Source organism: Panthera leo, chromosome A1 (assembly GCF_018350215.1).
Source record: "Panthera leo isolate Ple1 chromosome A1, P.leo_Ple1_pat1.1, whole genome shotgun sequence".
Taxonomy (NCBI): domain Eukaryota; kingdom Metazoa; phylum Chordata; class Mammalia; order Carnivora; family Felidae; genus Panthera; species Panthera leo.
In genome coordinates, this window is record NC_056679.1 from 20,232,912 (window position 1) to 20,252,500 (window position 19,589).

Sequence of the window (19,589 nt, forward strand, 5' to 3'; positions counted from 1 at the left end):
GGCCCTTCAGGCCATTCAGCTTGACTCAGGCTGGGTCCCTGAGAAGGTGGCTACTTTCAGGGCAGCACAGGTGTTTGGCAGAATCAAAAATGGAAGTCGGAACAAAGTCAAGCCCACGAGCCCATCAGCACTGCCCGCCGGTGCCCGATTAGTGCCAAACACACTCGCGGTCTCCCAGAGAACCTGCCTTAGGAGACTCTGGAGCCGGGCTTTCCCGGCATGGCAGGTTGGCAGGTAGTTACAGCTTGGCGGGTCTCCCAGCAGGGAGTGGGAATATCCAGGCTCACTCCCTGGTCTCCCCTGGCTTGTTTCAGTTCTCTGTGCATCTGTCCGAGTGGCTTCTAACACTGTGCTCAGGACGGGAAATGAGCCCACCCCTGGATCTCTGGCCAAAGTTTTCAGAAAGGCGGCTCCTGTCTCTGCGGGGCTCAGGAATACCCTGATCACAGAGGTTGCCTTCCTTTGTGCAGAACACGGTCCCGGAAGCACCTCCTTCTGCACTAACACTTTCACGGTTCTAGACATTTCTAGAAACATCTGCTGGATTACACGGAAGATGGGGCCAGTGCCCTGGCATTGGGAAAGAGTGTGCCAGGGCCCTGCCTTGGGACCACACTATCTCTCCAGCCCCGAAACCCAGCTCTACTTCCCACAGGTAGTGGGCTTTCTTCTAATTATCGTCCAGAATATCCTGATAGACGCCCATATGACCAGCTTATGGCCGGCTGTGCCTCTCCCCTCCCCACTTAAGAGGAAAATCAGCATCCCTGAGTTCTTTTGGACTAGAAAGGATTTGTGATTTTCGTAACTATCTGAATTAGAATTACATCTTAAATATATTCTTTGCACTTCTCACATACTTTTTCCTGCTCGGGTTTGAGAACCACTGGTCTAGAGAACACATTGCATTCTGTTCATTCCTATTACTTCTTCTGGTGTTTTCTTACAAAGAAAGAAATCGTCCAGTTGGCACATGCTCATGAAATGCCAGAGTGCTCTTGGGGGTAAAGGAGGGAGACAGACTAGGACAAACCAATAATCTAAATTAAGCCCAAGACGCTCTAGGCTAAGGTCACTCTGAGAACTGAATAGAGCTTTCTTTCTGCCAGGCCCATGTAATGATGGTTGTATTGTTCAGTTTTTTATAAAGAATGTTTTATTTATGTGAACTTGACTATCTGAATCTAAGTATTTAAAACTCCTATGAAAAAAAAAACTAAAAATTATGTGGCATTCTTAGACATTTTATATCAACACATTTCGGATGAAAATATACTGGAAACGTTTTAATACTTGTCTTTATTATTATTTTCTTTTTGAGTGCCAAGGTCAATGTTTGGGAGATCTCTTTCATTTTGTTGCTTATCCCAAGCCCACTCTAGCCAGAAGCTTGGCTGAAAAATAAATGTTTGGGAGATTTGTTTTATAAACTGCATTAAAGCACACCAAGTTAATATTGCCACGTATCTTCCTTTTCCCCAAATGTGGCCTTGTTTTGAAGCCCCACAAATAAAAGTTCACTGCTAAGGATAAGTTCAGAATGAAGGTCTCTTTACCCTGCCTCTTATCAAACTACAGTTTGTCATAGATTCGACCCTGACATTATGTGGTGAAGACTTTGTGTACATTTTGCTTTTACAGATAAGAAAAAAAATAAACAGGACAGAAAGGATGTTTGGAGTCTTGATTTTTTTTTTTCTTTTAGCATTTATTGCTTATGGGACACGAAGCCATCCTTTCCTCTTTTGCTTCCCATTTTGTATATTTTTGTCTTTAATGAGACTATACACAGACTGCCTGAAAAATTCCATGATTCAGAAACAGAAGGCTGGCGGGTCTTTGGGATGATTTTAGGTATTTGAAATTGGCGATAAACTGCAGGATCTGGGCTTTGTCTAGGCAATCCTGAGATAGTGTCTACTGAGGTCTTAAGAGAAATAAAATTCATGGCAATAAAAGTCAATTCAGTAAAATCAGCTGAGGTGATTGATTCTTTTCCCCCACGAAATGAGCAGTTATTCGATCAGCTGCTCCTTGAGAAACAATGGTAGTGGCTACAGCTTTCCCAGGATTGTCTCAGTTTTGATTTATGGAAATCTACCTATCTCTAGACCTCTATCCAAAAAAGAGGATGTGAGCTCCTGGCAATGGACTTATACTTCAGGCTTTGTTGTCTAGCTCCCACCACAAAATGTCTTCTTCATGCAGGAAGATACATGGGAGTTTAGTTTGAATGGTATATACCCAACTCTGAAGGGTACCTCTGCTACAGAGAACATGGCTTCCAGGTGGTTCTAACAGGAGGCACATTCGTGTCATCACGGATGGCCCTTTCATGGTGAATTCATTTCCTCCTGCTGTTGTAACAATGACCACAAATGCAGGGGCTTTATTCTCTTAGAGTCTTGAGAACTGTAATCAGGCCGACTGGGATAAATCAAGGTGTGAGCAGAGCTGATTCCTTCTGGAGGCTTTGAGGGGATCATCCGTCCCCTTGCCTTTCCAGCTTCCAGAGGATGCCCACATACCCTGGCTTGTGGGCCCTGCTTGACATCACCTGCACCTTCTGCTTCTGTCTTCACATCTCTAGCTACTCACTCTGATCTCTTGCTTGTCCCTCTTAAGGACCTTTGTGATTACATCAGTCCCACCTGGATGACCCAGGATCGTCTCCCCGTCTCAAAAACCTTAACTGAATCAAATCTACAAAGTCCCTTTTGCCATATAAGGTAACATTCACAGTTTCTGGGGGTTAGGATGCAGCCATCATGGGGAGGCCATCGTTCAGTCCACCACACATGGAACCACAGCGTATTCTAGTCCTTCAAGGCTGGATGAATCTATCAAGTCCTTATTAAGCTGTATATCGAGCAAAAGAGTATAAGACACACTTTCTCTCCTTTGGTAATCGGCAACTCAACGGGGGAAGTTAGGACAAACATGGATAAAATGGTGCTGAGCACTTACTCCTTCATGGAGCACCTCTGCCCACCCATAAGAATAGCTCTGCAAAAGCAGAAGCCCATTTAGCTCAAGATGTCAGGGAGAACTTCACAGGAGAGTTTCTCTTGAAAGACAGCTTTAGTCTCTGGCAGAAGATTGCTAAAGGCTGTCATTTCATGCAAAAGGACAGGTCACAGACATGGTAGTGGCCAGCAAGGGGATGCCCTTGACTGAAGGGCAAGGTTTTTACTGAGCATCCATGGAAGGCTACATTGATAGATGTCAAGAAGAATTGATCAGATGGGGGTAAAGAATTGAGTGTTATCTTGTTCTTGAGCCGAAGCGTAGAGAGCAGAAGCCTCAGATGATGCAATACAGTTATGGGGGCGGTGGGGGAGGGTGGTGGTGGTGAGCCTGGAGAATGGCCCCTGAAAGGCTGTGGGATTAAACCAATCCAAACTTCCCATAGCTTCGGGAAGAGAGGATCTCAGGCCCCAGATCTGACTTCTGTGGTAGATCTTGCCCACGGTCCCTGTGCGGTTCACATGCGTTCTCAGGTGGTATCTGTTTCCAGCTGTGGTAGGCACCCACCCCCCCAATCAAACACAGGGTGCCCTAGACCCCCCTGTTCCTCATCAACACCCTGGGTCAGGGCAGCTCTCCTTGAAAGGGGCAGGAGGAGCATGGTGGTGGTGAGGGGAGGGTTTGGGCAGACACAGGGTGTAAATAAATGTATGAAGCCATTTTGGTTGACCTCCCAGGCCATGGAGGATGTCAAAGCCTGCCGGTCATTCTCTTGGGGGAATTCCTGTGTTCATTTATCCATTTGTTTGTCATTTGACAAAGAATGTTGAGCATGTACTATGTCCCACCCTATGTCTGGGGACAGAACATAGTCTCTCACGGAGCTTTCAGTTTGGTGGGAGAGACAGACCTTAATCAAAGGATTACAGCAGTACCATGGATCAGAATTGTGGTAAGGATCCTGGGAGGAGGCCCGTGGTGTCACAGGGAACTTGTAAGGGGGGGCGTGTGAGCTGGTTGGGGCGTGTGAGTGGCTTGGGGAGGGCTTTCTAGATCCCATATGGCTTCACTTGTCCTACTCAAATACTCAAATGTCACCTCCCCAGAGAGGTCTTCTTGACCACCCTATCTCAACTATCGCTGCTATTTTTTTAAAAAAAATTTAAAGCTTATTTATTTATTTTGAGAGAGAGAGAAAGCAGGAGTTGGGGAGGGGGAGGGAAGGAGGGAGGGAGAGAGAATCCCAAGCAGGCTCTGCACTGTTAGCGTGGAGCCTGACAAGGGACTCAAACCCATGAACCGGAGCCAAAGTTGGATGTTTAACTGACTGGGCCATGCAGGTGCCCCTCAACTATCACTGCTCTTAATCTCTACCATGGATCAGCTGGCTGCGCTGTGTTTACTATGATCTAACATGTGATTATACACACACGCACACATATACACACTCACACATACTCACTCATATACATTCACATATGCACGCTTGCCCCCATTAAATTGTGAGCTCCATGAGGGCAGTAGCATAGTCTATTCTGTTCATGCTCTATCCCCTGCGTCAAGAAGAGTGCCTACACCAACAACTGTTTGTTGACTGAGTGACTGATTGACAGATTGCATAAATGAATTGAAATGAAGTGAGTTGAGATCTTTAGGGGGATAGGAGGCATCAGAATATAAAGGGTTGGGGGCTGTAGAGAGGGATTCAGGCTGAGGAAATGTCATGGGCAAAGGATCTGTGCTGGAGGGAGTATGGCACTGGAGGGAGTTCAAAGACATCACTGATTTATTCGCAAGTTATACTGAGTACCCATATACGCTCAGAACTCTCCCAGACCCTGAGAGTAGAACACTAAGACTAGATCCCTACCTTCAGAGCTTAGAAATTTGGTGGGAGAGGTATGCAGGCAATAAGCCAGCATACATTATATGCATATATTCAAATGTAATAACATGTCAGGTAATGATAAATGATGTGAAGTAGAATAGAGAATGGGCTAGAGAGTAGATGAGCAGAAGGTGGGGGGTTTTTAGTCAGAGAAAGCCTCTCAGAGGTGGTGATGCTTGAACAGGTCCCTGAATGAGAGACGGATTAAGTGAGACCAGGGGAAGGACTGGTCAGGCCAAGGAGGGGGTCCGCACAAAGGCCCAGGGGCAGGATGGCATCAGGGAGGGGGTCTTGAGGAGGCAGGAAGAAATGTACTGGGTGGTTCTGAACAGGAGAGTAGCAGCTTCTGATTTCGTTTTTAAAAGAGGATTGTGGCCGCTGGGTGGGGATCTGCCTTAAGGGCTCAGAGGGACAACTTGGGACAGCAGCCGGGTCACTCTGCAGTGGGCCGGACAAGAGACGACGCTGGCTGCCTGGATGGGGGGAGTGGGCTGCTACAGAGGACTGGGTTAGAGAGACTCCGAAGCAGGACAGGTGGCTATTTAGGCTTGCCGCGAACCGGATATAGAGACACGGGGCTCTCTCTTGAGGTGCAAGTGACCACAGATACCCTTTATTAAGCTGATTGACAGAGGGGCTGGTTAGCAGGGGGGTTTTGGGGGGCGGTAACCAAAAGTCATCTCTTGGATGTATTAACTTAGAGCCTTCTGTGCACTTCCAGCTGGGGAATCAGACACTTTGGGTGGAGCTCAGGGGAGCGGCTGGATCTAGGGGTGCAAAACTGGGCAGTGGTGCCATAGAGACAGAATCTGAAGCCACGAGGAGCTGCAGTCACCAAGATACCCCGTGGAGATCTGAAAGGAGGTGAGGTGAAGGATCCGCTAGAGACCCCAATATTTAGAGGCCCAGAAGAGAAGGAGCCCGTGTGGTGTGAGGGAAAGCAAGCTCCTGAGGTGAAGAAAATGCTCCACGTTTGGGGGGACGGAGCATAGACAGCGGAGGGGGGTGGTGCAGGGCCAGCAGGGCATGCGCCAAAGCCAGGTGAGAAGAATAGTCTTGACCTTGATTCAAAATGGTACCGTCTACATCCAGAGAGCTCACTGACCCTACTCGTAAAACCCAGCTCCAGATTCTTTCTGGCTCTTTCTAAAACTCCAGTGGTCCTGAGAGGCAGTGGAGGGTAACAGACCAGAGCTTCAAGGATCTCGCCGGCAGCCAGTGTCGGGGGGCGGGTGGGGGGGGTGGTGGTGATGGGTGAGTGGGAGGGGGGTGGCATCAGGCCCTCACACCTCCTCCTCCAACGAGCAAGACCCGCTCTCACCCCGTGGCCCTCTGCAGACCATGCAGGCCCGGGTGGAAAAGCAGGCCAGCGACGTGGGCTCCCTGGGCCTCATTTTTCTCAAACGTGAATTGGGCATGATAATACTAGCTCTTAACTTGCAGTGTTGTGATGAGGGTTAAAGGGCCTGCCAGACAGTAACTGTTAACTACAGGCATATTCAAGGGTGATGATTTGCCATCCCTTCGAAGAGTCAAAAATTCTGCCACACACCCTGAAAATAGCTATAAAAGAGAAATTCTAGAAATTTTGAAGACTGGATTAGAGGTAGTCTAGCCTCCTGAAATAACCGTTTGGAAGAAGGCAGCACTGAATCAACGTGAGGATGGAAATGTGCTCTTGAGTCAGAGGTCTAGCCGGACTCTCAGCTCCCCCACCCAGCAGATGGTTGGCCTTGGACGTGACGCTTGACTGCTTTCCGCCTCAGTGTCCTGGTTGTAAAGTATCACAGCACGCGTGACTCCCTCACGGGGTATATGAGCACCTAACACGACAATGCACATAGAGTACTCTGCACAGTGTCCCGCACACAGCAAGCACACCATAAATACTGCAGTTAAGGGGTGCCTGTGCAGCTCAGTCAGTTAAACATGCAACTTGGGCTTCGGGCGTGATCTCGCGGTTCATGAGTTCGAGCCCTGCGTCGGGCTTTCTCTCTGCCGTCAGCACAGAGCCTGCTTCAGATCCTCTGTCTCCACCTCTCCCTGCCTCTCCCCCCACTTGTGCTCTTTCTCTTTCAAAAACAAATAAACGCTAGAAAAAATTACCATGAGCTCTCGGAAAATATCAGTATATAAGTTATTACAATGTGACAATCCTTTATTGTCATGCTTCCTTTACATATGGCCTCCAGATCATCCCATTTATTTGCAGCTTTCCCCCAGATTAAATGGAAGCATAGATCAGGTTACATTTGAAGTCTGCTGAATTCGGTCTTAAAGGAGCCTTCAAAGGAGTGTCAGAGCTATCGTTTGGTTTGACTCCTCATCTCCAGGCTTGCCTGGCTTCTGTATGTGATTTGTAAAGGTAAACTTGTCTTCACTTTGCAGTTCCTGGAGTTCCACCCCCTGAAAATCACAGCTCCGTATTACATTGAGGGGAACTGCTGTTTGGGGAGGACAAACGACATTTTCATGATTAATCCATGCCTTGGGAACCAGTCCCAGAGGGAGGACTGAGAGCTGAGTCCAGTCTTCTGAGCTGTGTTCCTCCACTCGATCTGGATTTGTGACCATTCAAAGCCACATACCATGGCCTCCCTACAGCAGAACAATGATACAGCAGGCTGTTGGTATGTGATCATTTGGCCACATGGTGGCGCTTCACGCCTAGTAATTCTGTTGGTCCTCTTTCCCTAGCCCTGAAGGTTTGAAATAAAAAACAGAAAGAGAAAGAGGCATGCCCTCTTAGAATGGCACAGGCACCATTGCCAGAAAGCACAGGGTTCAAAGAGGAAAAGGCTCAGCTCTTGCCGTTTTCCTCAGTTCTAAGGGGAAGGCTCTGGTCCCAAATGGAAAGACCAAGAGTTCTACATGCAAGAGCCCATTTTCCAGGTTTTGTTTTTGTTTTTTTCCCCCACAACACTGCACTAATTCCAGGTCCAAAGTAAAATGTCATCTACCAGTGTAGCAGATGAAAGAAAGGGGGCCCCCATGGGCCAGAGTTTGACTTTCTTAGAAAAAGATTTTTCTGAAGATACCACCTGACTTCAAGACAGCCCTCAGCTGCTGAAAAAAGGAATGGGATTATTACCCACCATTTTAATTCTATGACTTAAGGATCTAAAAATAAATAAATAAATAAATAAATAAACAAATAAAATAAATAAATAAATAAATAAATAAATAAATAAAAACCAAAAGGGATTATTACCTACTATTTTAATTATTTTCTTGGAGGTTATAGAGACTTGGGCCTGAGTTTGAATACCAGCTCTGACATTAACTAGTTTTGGAGCCTCAAGGAAGCTACTTAACTTTCTCTATACCTCATTGTTGTCACTTTTAAGGGAGTTCATGATAAAAGGACCTACCTTATAGGATTGTGGTAAGAATGAAATAATATTAAATGGAACCAAATGAGATTGCCAGTATTCAAGTCTTTGGCCCACAGGAACAGGAATTTCATGTAGTTCATGCTTGGGCACATAGTGAGGCTTGGTAGAGTGAGCTATTACTATCACAGCTTGCATGACAAGAAGTCAACAAGCACTTATTGTGAACATTTAGAAATAAACCATGACAAATGAAAATGGAAGCATAGCATAAAAGTTCTTGTGGGATGCAGCAAAAGCAGTACTAAGAGGGAAGTTCATAGCAATACATACCTACATCAAGAGGCAAGAAAGACCCCCAGTAAACAACATAACTCTATGACTTAAGGATCTAGAAAAAGAAGAACAACTGAGCTTAAAGTTAGCAGAAAAAAGGAAATAATAAAGATTAGAGCAGAAATAAATGAAATAGAAAATGGAAAACAAAATAGAAAGATTAACCAAACTGTAAATTGGTTCTTTGAAAAGATAAACAAAATTGACAAAGCCTTAACTAGACTAACCAAGGGGGAAAAACGAAAGGGCTCAAGTCAACAAAATTCTAAATGAAACAAGAGACATTACAATCAATACCACAGAAATTCAAAGGGTCATAAGAGATGACACAAATAACTGTATACTAACAAACTAGACAACCTAGAAGAAATGGACAAATTCTTAGAAATATACAACTTAACTGAGACTGAAGAAAGAAAGGAATAGAATAGAAAGAAATGAAGAAATAGAAAATCTGAATAGACCAATTACTAGTAAGGAGATTAAATCAGTAATAAAAATTCTCCTAATGGAGAAAAGCCCAGGGCCCAATGGCTTCACTGGTTAATTCTACCAAACATTTAAATAAAAATTAACAACAACATTTTCAAACTCTTCTAACATATTGAAGAGGAGGGAACACATTCAAACTCATTTTATGAGGCCAGCACCATCCTGATACCCAAACCAGAAAAGGACACTATTAGAAAAATACATACATACATACATACATACATACATACTACAGGTCAATATCCTTGATATATATAGATGTAAAAATTATCAATAAAATATTGGCAAATTGAATTTAGCAGCACATTAAAAGGATCATACACCATGATTAAGAGGGATTGATTCCTGGCATGCAAGTATGGTTCAAAATATGCAAATCAATATGACACATCAAATTAATAGATTGAAACAAAAGAATTATATAATCATCTCAAGAGACACAGAAGAAGCATTTGAAAAATTCAACATTCATTCATGATAAAATCTCTTAACAAATTAGGACAGGAGGAATATATTTCAACATAATAAAGGCATATATGAAAGACCACAGCTAACATCATGCCCAATGGTTAAAGGCTAAAAACTTCTTTTAATATCAGGAACAGGACAAGGATATCCACTCTCAACAGTCTTCTTCAACATCGTACTGAAAGTCCTAGCCATAGCAACCAGGCAAGAAAAAGAAATGACAGGTAAAAATATGTAAATAAAATAATAATAATAATGATAATAATAATAATAATAATAATTGGGAAATTATAAAGAATAAAAGGAAATAAAAGGGATTCAAATTGAAAAGGCAGAAGTAAAATTGTGTCTATTTGCAGATGATATTTTATATATAGAAAATTTGAAAGACTCAACTAAAAATCTATTAGACTTAATCAATGAATTCAGTAAAGTTGTAGGATATAAAACTAGCATACAAAAATCAGTAGCATTTCTATATGCTAACAATAAATTTTCTGAAAAAGAAATAAATTCATTTCATTTACAATAGCACCAAAAATAATAAAATATATAGGAATAAATTGAAAGAAATGAAAGATCTCTACTTTGAAAACTACAAGACACTGATGAAAGAAATAAAAAAAACACACAAATAAATGGAAAGATTGACTATGTTCATGGATTTGAAGAAATAATACTGTTAAAATGTGAATACTACCAAAACCCATCTATAGATTCAATGAAATCCTTGTCAAGATTCCAATGGCATTTTTTACAAAAGTAGAAAAACACTCCTAAAACTTACATGGAACCACCAAAAACCCCAAATTGCTAAAGAAATCCCAAGAAAGATGAGAACAGGAGGCATCACACTTCCTGACTTCAAGCTCTACTATAAAGCTATAATCATCAAAACAGTATGATATTGGCATAAAAACAGACAAATAAGCCCATGAAACAGAATCAAGAGCCCAGAAATAAACCCAAGCATGTATAGTCAACTGATATTTGACAAGGGAGCCAAGAGTACTTAATGGAGAAAAGACAGTCTTTTCTATAAATGGTGCTGGGATAACTGGATATTCACATGTACAGGGATGAAAATGGATCTACATTCCACACTACCCACAAAATTTACTCAAATGGATTGAAGACTTATATGTAATACCTGAAATCATGAAACTCCTAGAAGAAAACATAGGAACAAAGCACCTTGACATGGGTCTTGGTGATAATGTTTTTAGATGTGACATTTAAAATCCTTAAACACAAACAACAAAATAAAAAATGAACAAGAGAAATGACATCAAACTAAAAAGCACAGCAAAAGAAGTCATCAACCAAGTGAAAAGACAGCCTGCAGCATGGGAAAAAATATTTGTAAACTATACATCTGATAAAGGGTTAATATCCAAAATATATAAAGAATTCATACAACTCAATAGGAAAAAACCCAAACAATCCAATTAAAAAATGGGCGAAGGATCTGAAGAGACACTTTGCCAAAGAAGATGTATAAAAGGCCAACAGGTACCTGGAAAGATGCTGAACACCACTAAACAACAAGGAAATGCAAATTAAAACCACAGTGAGGTAGCACCTCATGTCTGTTAGAATGGCTATTATCAAAAAGACAGGGGGTGATAAATGCTGGCGAGGATGAGGCTAATGGGAACCTGTAGAGCTGCAGTGGAAAACAGTATGGAGAATCCTCAAAAAATTAAAAATGGTACTACCAAATCATCCAGCAATTCCATTTCTGGGAATATATCCAATGGATATGAAAACAATAACTTGAAAAGATAACTGAGCCCTGCTGTTCATAGCAGCATTATTTACAATGGCCAACTCATGGAAACAACCTAAGTGTCCATCAATGGATGAGTGGGTAAAGAAGTTGTGTTGTGTATACACACACACACACACACACACACACACACACACACCCTGGAACATTACTCAAACATTAAAAACAAGGAAATCCTAACATTTGCAAAAACATGGATCGTCCTAATATGGCATTAAGCTATGTGAAATAAGCCAGACAAAGAAAGACAAATACTGTATGATCTCACATATATGTAAAATCTTAAAAACAACAACAAAAAACAAACCTCCTAGAAAAAGAGATCAGACTTAATGATTACCAAAAGTGGAGGATGGAGGGAGGCGAAACTGGAAGAAGAAGGTGGTCCAAAGGTACAAATTTCAGTTATAAGATAAATAAGCACTAGGGGTGTAAGTTACAACATGATGATGGTAATTAACACTGCTAGACAGCATATAGGAAAATTGTTCAAGGATTATATCCTGTGAGTTATCATCACAAGAAGAAAATTGTTTTCCTTTTTTATTTTCTTCTTTTTATTGTATCTCTATGAGAAGTGGCTGTTAGCTGACCCTATTGTGGTGATCATTTCAGATGATATATAAATCATCCCATCACGCTGTATACCTTAAACTTCTATTGTGATGTATGCCAATTATTCCTCAATAAAACTGCCAAAAAAAAAAAAAGCCATCACCCTGTCTTCTGGAAATATTTCCCTGAAGATTCTTATTGCTAAGTACCCTATTGCTGCCGTATGCCAAAATTCCAAATATGAAAATATGCCTGAAAGAAATCTGGCTCTGTTTCACAGCCCTACCTGTAGCCAAGTAATCTCTACCTCAGGCTGTCAATGAGATATTAGTCCCACTGGGAGGAAATCAAGGCCAACGGCGCGGCACCCATGGTGTGAGTAAAGGAAAGCGATGCAGAACTCACCCCTCCGAGAGAGCACCCTGTACCTTGGGCTGATACCGAAATTCCTCCTCGGTCTCTCTGATGCACTCCCATCAAAGTTTATCTCTTCTATGTTCCAGTGCCTCTTAGCAAGCCAGGTGAATACTAGCTAATGCCAGTTTCTCCCTCTTGGGCTCACCAAAAGTAAGGCAGCTACACCCCTAGAAATGCAAAAACAAACACAAACCAGATGATGGTGATAGTTTATCAGAGAAAATCTTCCTCCCACATCCTCTTTCCTTTGCTTCTTGCAGATCTTTCCTCAAACTGTACAGATTGGTCTAGTAAACTCCCTATGGTATCTCACCTTCCCCCTTGTCATGGGCAAAATGGAAACTTGTGCTTCTCATTACACATAAGTCACAGACTGCAGACCACAAGAGATGAGAGTGTCTTACAGGGCTTCATTGTGTATCACAGAAGATGTGTAAAGGAGCATGCATTTGCAGACAGACGTCTAACTTGGGGAATGAGTTTCTTCAATGCACCAAATGGGCTAAAAGTTAAGAAGCCAGATGCAGAAGAGAACATGCTGCATGACTTAATTTATAGGAAGTTCTGAAGTTCAAGAGCCAGCAAAACTAACCTATGAGGATCGTCAGAACAGTAATTGCGGGTGGTGGGGCTGATTGAGAAGGTATGAGGTATGTGATGCTGGAGAAGGTTTGTCTTTTTATGTCGGTGGGATTCTGTGAACTACACAGGTGTAGACACTTGTCAAAGCTCACAGAACTGCACCCCGAAGACCAAAAGAAATAGCAGTGAGAAGTGGCCCCCAGAACGACAATGACAGGGTAGGAGCCCCTTTTGTCATGGAAGAGAGGAGGGAAGTTCCTCACTGGGCTGTCGATGCAGTTGAAAAACATGTAAAACGTCAGCCAACTTTCCAGGCAGTTTCAACATCCAGGGACGTTTTTCTCCACACATACACTGCCTATGTCTTTTCAAATGTTTACAGAGTATTTACAAAAAGTAGTCCTTTGGGTGGCGGTTGTAATTAGGAAAACTGGCAGTGAAAATTAACACATACCATACAAGAGAGATAATCGCTTCACTGCCATATACAATATTATTATCAAATGGTATTCGCCAAGGAATCCAATTGGTCCATACAAGCTCAATCTCGTTGTTCTAGGAAAGATCGCCCCTTCCTTGTTACCCTTGAGGACGAAGCTGCCACAGCCCACGAATGATATGCCATATGGCACTTAACATCAGAATCGGAATGAGCTTGTGCTTTTTGTGTGAGATACTGAAATTTATTAGAAAATCAGAAAGCCTAATTTCCACCAAGTTCCTGAGACCTGCCATCTGCTGCGTGAGAAAGAAAATGGAGATTTTTTTTTTTTTTAACCATTTACTTATTGTGAAATGTAAGAGTGCTGGCGTGTTTGAAAAAGCAGGGTTGAGGGCTGGGGGTGCAAAAGAGAGAGCCAGAGCAAGCCCACTTGGCAGGGGAGAAAGAAGACTGTCAGCTGAATGGTGGCAGAGGCTTGGGAAGCATAATTATGGAAATCACCTCTTCCAGAGCCTTTTTTTCTCCTCCTGAGCACATGTTCCTTCCACACAGGAATAGCACAGAGAAAGGGCAGCTTTTGAGAACAAGCAGTCTCCATTGCAGAAAGGAAGAAGAAGGGTCTTAAATAAGTACCCGTCTGTCTATTAGGTCTTTCCATAGAGGGGATAGTGTGAGGAAGACAGGAGGAGGGTGACAGACAAGGGAGCCCAAAAGGCCTACTGGGTGGGGAGGCAAGGAGAGCTTTCTAAGGGGGCTGCAGAAAGAGGGGGAGGCAAGACGGGAGATGGATCTGAGTGGGGGTGGGGAAGGAGAGCCTGCTGAGAGGGGAGGGATCTTTCAACATCGTTTGGAATTTGACTGTATATGTCGGGTGTTGGGGGTACAAAGATAAAGATGCTTTGTGCTTTAAGGAGGGCATGCCAGATGTCTGGGCATTCGTTTCAGAGGAACGCCTCCGCGCCTGGCATGGTAGGCTCATGAGATGCTGCCATGACATGTGTCACATCCATGTGGCTGTCCTACACCCTCGGTAGAGCAGAGCAGTGCAACCTCAAGGGCTTACCCAACCCCTTGATCCTGTTGTATTTATTTCTACTCTTGTTTTTACACCAAAGCTGGCGAGTCTATGGGAACTGCCGTAAGCAGTTCACCCTGGACGTGGTTGGTGACTGTGTTTCTCACCTCTGATCACAACCCTGAGGAAATAGACGCCCTAGGAAATTGGTTACCAGAGCCTGAACGGAGTGGGGATGGGGAGGCAAGTAAGGCTCTAAGGCACCAGGGAATCTCATGTTATATTATAGAGTCAAGTTCTGGTCAAGGCAGGGCCATTTTTGGACCAGGTCCAAGGGGGTTTAATTAAAGAAGAACTAAAAAGGACTCTCAAAAGGTAATGCCATCTGCAAGGCAGTCTTCCAGCGGGATCCCAGGGGCATCCTGAAAGTCGGGTTCAGGGTTCTAAGAGTGGTCTGGGGTCACAGGGCCCCCTGACCGGCCACCTGAGATCACACCCCCATCTCAGGCTCTGTACTCTGGAGGTGCTCACCGTGGTGACACCACACAGATAGATGACTGTGATCTGTCACCTGAAAGGATGAATGACTTAGCAATAGCCTCCTGGGCTTCCGGAATCCTGGCCTCCCACTTAGGCCAAGCTAGGAAAGGATGCGTCAGAGAGAATTAGATGCCAACTTCTCCGTGGGGGAACCGGGTGGGAGAGGGAGCCAAGTAAGGTTTTGAGTTTGCAGCAAGATGAGGTGGGAAGCAAAAATTAGTCCCAGAGCCCAGCATGACGAGGATGTGCTCATCCTCGGAGCCTTCTCCCACATGAGGGGGGCAGACCGGTGAGGGCTGTCACCTCCCCCGGGGGCCCTGCGGGGCTCTGCTGGCTCCGGGCCCTGGGGCTCCGAGCTGCTGGCATGGTGCGGTTTTGTGTTGGTACATCTGGGAGAAGTTCAAGTTTCAGGCCGAATCCCCAAGGAATTAGTAATGGGGTTATGCACCCCGCGGGGAACCCGGCTGCGGGTCCCATGCAGCAGCTGGCGGGGGCAGCCTTACTTTTTGCTCCCTTGGTGACTAAGAACTCAACAGTTAGCTCCTTGCCTGAAGGCCAGTGAGCAGCTCCTGATTTCCCTGTGGATGCCCAGACGCTACAAGACAGGCTTCTGGGGTTGCCAGGGGTTCTTGTGAATGATTGGGGGTTGCCTGATAGTCAGGAGCTTGGCGGTCCCCCACGACTGCTTTTGCCTGAAGGCAGCTGCTGCAGCAACATGGTAAGACCCTCTCAGCATCCTCTGTCCTCGCTTCCCCTCGGCTTCCATTTGTTGAACACCGATTGTTATCTAAGAAAAATGGCTATCATTTCCTGAGCATTCGCTACGTGTTAAGTGCCTCACCCCTATGCTCTCATTTAATCCTTGCTACAACCCATTGAGGAAGGGGCCGCTGTTATCCCATTTTCCAGAGGAAACAACCGCGGATGAATGAGATTTGCTGAAGGTCCAGGGTCAAGCCACTGCTAAAATGTGGGGGTGGCTATCCACCCGGGTAGCTGGAATCATCGCTCTATAATCCTAAGAATAGTACTGCAAGAGAGTAAGCACTATTATTTCACTTTAGCTCTTAAGCAGACAGGGCTCAGAGAGGTTAGGTAATTTACCCAAAGCCACGAAGCTGTAAGGCCCAGAGACTGAAAGCCATCTGGCTCCAGAGTGCAAGCTATTTCCTCTAAGCCGCACCCCCTCTCTGGGCTGAGGCTGTATTACATGATGGGGCTCCCTCCCCCAGCCAACAGATGGCAGGCCCGGGGAGCTGGATTGGATATGGAACATGCAGAGATCTTTACAGGAGAAACACTTAGCTAAACTTAACATTTTCTGACTTTTTTAAAAAAGGAAACGATTACTTCTTTTGAGCACTGATGTTTCTTAAAGGTACCATAGCTACTATCCGAGCGGCCCTCAAAAGATTTGGATGCCGCCAGCCAATGAGCGTCCCGACCTGCTTGACGATCTAACTAGTTTAATGGTGGTAGTTCCTGAGTGTTAGAGAATTTGGGTGCTATTTGTCATTCTCCCCCATTCGAATCGGGCCCTCCAATGTATGAAGAGTATGTCTTAGCGAGACTATCTGTGAGCTGGTGTGTGAGAAGCAAATACAAAAGACCTCTGACGTGTGCAGGGCAGGACCAGCCTGTTGTTTGTCTCTTTTTGGTCTCTCCAGGGGCAGAGACAGTCCTCCGATGGTAGCATTTAAGGGAAAGGCATATTTATAACTAGCAGAGGGTGAGAGGGCTGCTCTTTGACCTAAATGCTCGGAGCCCCCAAATGCTTATCTATGCCACTGGCTTCAGAGACCATTGAACGCCTAAGACCAAGTGCTGAAGTGCATGTCCCAGTGACCCTAAATTCACTGAATTTTGAGATACATTATCCCACACGGTTATAACCCACCAGCAGACCTCTGGGTTCCCTTGTGCCTTGGTTTTCTTTGTCATACACTAGGAGGCTTAGGCAGCAGGCAAGATATTTTCATTGGCCTCCGCACTCTTCTGCAAACATTGCTAGGATAAACAGTTGCTATCTTTGTTAACATTGAATTGATTTTAAATGCCTGGAGGTATTTAAAAATTTTCATGGCTTTCAAACTCGAGGCTTTCATTCAGTACTTATTTTTTCTATAAGAATGTATCAAATATCTACTCAGTGTCAGGTACCATCTTGGTACTTTAGTTGAAATACAGATCAATTACACCTACACCCCGAGGAACTTATAATTTAGCAAAGGAGAGGGGAAAATATATGTAAAAATGATGTGCGTGCGTGTGTGTGTGGGGGGGGGGTTGATAGATACGTAGATAGATAAATAGGAAATATGTATGTGCACATGCGATATGACACAATATAACATACATAACATAATATAACAACCCTGTGGTGATGACGACAAGGAGAGTCCAGCGGTGAATCTGGGACACAGGGAACGCCAGCCAGTATCTGACAGAGGAACAGGGATGGGTTCTAGAGACAAGGCAACAACAGAGCCAAGGCTTGCCACAGAGTGACTGAGCAAAAGGGCAGGAAACACCATCAGAGAAGTGCCCTCCGTGTTTGGGGAGAAGAGAAAGGCATTTTGGGTAAGCCTAAAGCAGCAGTGGTAGGGATAATGGAAACATAAATTCAGAGGCTTCTAGAGAGTGTTTTGAATGGCAGACTGCAGAGTGGTCTTGTAAATGAGTCACACAGGTAGAGCCAAGAAGAGATGGAGTGAAGGGAAAAGACTACAGTTTGCTGTGGAACTGAAAACACAGCCAAGCATGGTGTCCATTCCGTTTCCAGAAAGAACTGTTAGAGCTCAGACCCCTCTCCTTCCTGTTGGCACTGGCCTCTTTTCCTTTAAGAAATCCCCATATATAAACCTCCAAACTTATAAGTCTTGGGCCTGATATTTGTGAGAGAGATTCTCACAAATATTTGTGAGAGGATTCTTTATTTTATGAAGATTTTTTTTAAATGGAATTCCCTTGATGTTTTCAAATATAATCCAGTCGCCACAGCCCTTAGTTTAGGTGTCCCCATGCTGTGGAGACGGGTGGCCTACATGGGCTGCACTGCCCTTCACCAGGCAGAGGTATTTATAAGCCCTTTTTTTATTTAAAAAGGTTTTTTTTTTATCTGAAGAAGGGAAAAAGGAAGATAACAGATTAAGGGGCACACCAGGTAGAAAACTGTTAATCCCATTGTTCTTTCTTCATTATTGTTTTTATCCTCTCTTTATTTTCCTTCACATTTTATATCTTCTTCCACAAACATGCCCATCCCTAACTTACTTTTATAAAGAAAATTGTCCTTTCACTGCCTTTGTGAAATGATATGACACGAGTGCCCTTCCTCATCCCCAGCTCTAACACCCAACCCCATGCACCTGTTGTGTTTTTGAACTCTTTGTTCTAACCAAAGGATTTCCTTTTTTGGAGACGGTTACATGGAACCTCTTTTTTTTTTTTTTTTTTAAATTTAAACCCAAGTTAGTTAACATCTACAAGGAAGCTCTTCTAATTCTAGTCTGATTTCAAATTTAGCTCCTTAGGTTTTCTCTATGGAAATGGCTTCCCTTTAAGTTGGGAGAAAAAGCATAACTATCAAAGAAGTAAACTCAGGAGAAACAGGGAAAAGGTGTAATTCATTTCTTCCAGAAGATGCCTTTGCAGTTCTCCTAAAAGACACCATTCAGATGTCTATGACTGGGGATTTCATGCTTCATTATCCCTATTTTCCCTCTTGTTTTGTGTTCTAGTACGGATTTATCAACACCTGTCTTCAGTCTCTTGTGATAGCGAAATTTGGTGAAGAGACCTGGGAAAAACTGAAGTAAGTATATTAAAGGAAAGATGGAGAATCCCCGGGGACAAGCCTCCGGTGTTTTCAAGGTCATGGGTTTTTACTAACCTTTTGATGAAGATGGCTATTACTAGGGACATCAGTTTAAGTACCTTAAACATACCAACTAGATACAGGAAAAATCTGCTCTACCATATCTATTATTAAGGAAGGTATCAGTCTTAATTACTAAGCAGCTTTAAAACAGGGTCCCTATGTGAATGATCATTCTACCTTTAATTTCATGAATGAATTCTTATTTCCTCCTTTTGATCATGGAAGAGAAAGCAACTACATTATTTCCATCGCACATAAATGGAGCTGTTGAAATCCCACGGAAGATGGGTAACCCTTTTGAGTTTAGCCAGAATCCCTGTATACGTATTCTTTAGTTACCTGTTACAGTTTTTCCTCTCGGCCGCCACCCAGCAAAGGCTGAACACGGTTAATTACATCTCCTTGCGGTCTCCCGTCTGATTCCTGTAACCTTGTACTGTCCTTCTGCTTCTTGGAGGCTCCCAGCCTCTAAGTATTAGAGGACTGGGCTAAGGGGTCTCCTAGGTCTCCTGGTTCTTTCAAGAGGGAAGAGTAAAAAAAATATGGAAAAATGATTGGCATCCTTGATTAATCAATGGCATGCAAATCGAAACAATTTGGTGCTGCTTTGTCTATTAAATCTACAAAACATTGAAGTGATAATAAGCAATTCTGGTTAAGATGCAGCAAAATGGGTAATTGCTGATGGCAATGTGAGTCAGGGCAGCCCTTTAGGAAAGCAATTTGACAATATGTACCAGAAGCTGGGAAAATGATAAAATCCTTTAAAGCAGTAATTTAATTCTTGAGAATTTATTCTTGGGAATCTAGTCCCTTAGAAACAAACATACACACACACACACACACACACACACACACACACACACACAGGTGTAACATAGCCCTA

At 43.7% G+C, this 19,589-nt stretch overlaps 1 protein-coding gene across 1 annotated transcript in view; it reads left to right on the forward strand.

Annotated features, from left to right (window-relative positions):
• The first annotated feature begins 15,187 nt into the window (after window positions 1–15,187).
• LOC122228940 (guanylate cyclase soluble subunit beta-2-like) overlaps window positions 15,188–19,589 on the forward strand; it is a 62,075-nt gene continuing 57,673 nt past the window's right edge. Inside the window, exons 1-3 of the mRNA XM_042954267.1 lie at window positions 15,188–15,381; window positions 15,481–15,541; window positions 18,564–18,637. Of these exons, the coding sequence (XP_042810201.1) occupies window positions 15,188–15,381; window positions 15,481–15,541; window positions 18,564–18,637 (329 nt within the window). The remainder of the gene's footprint in view (window positions 15,382–15,480; window positions 15,542–18,563; window positions 18,638–19,589) is intronic.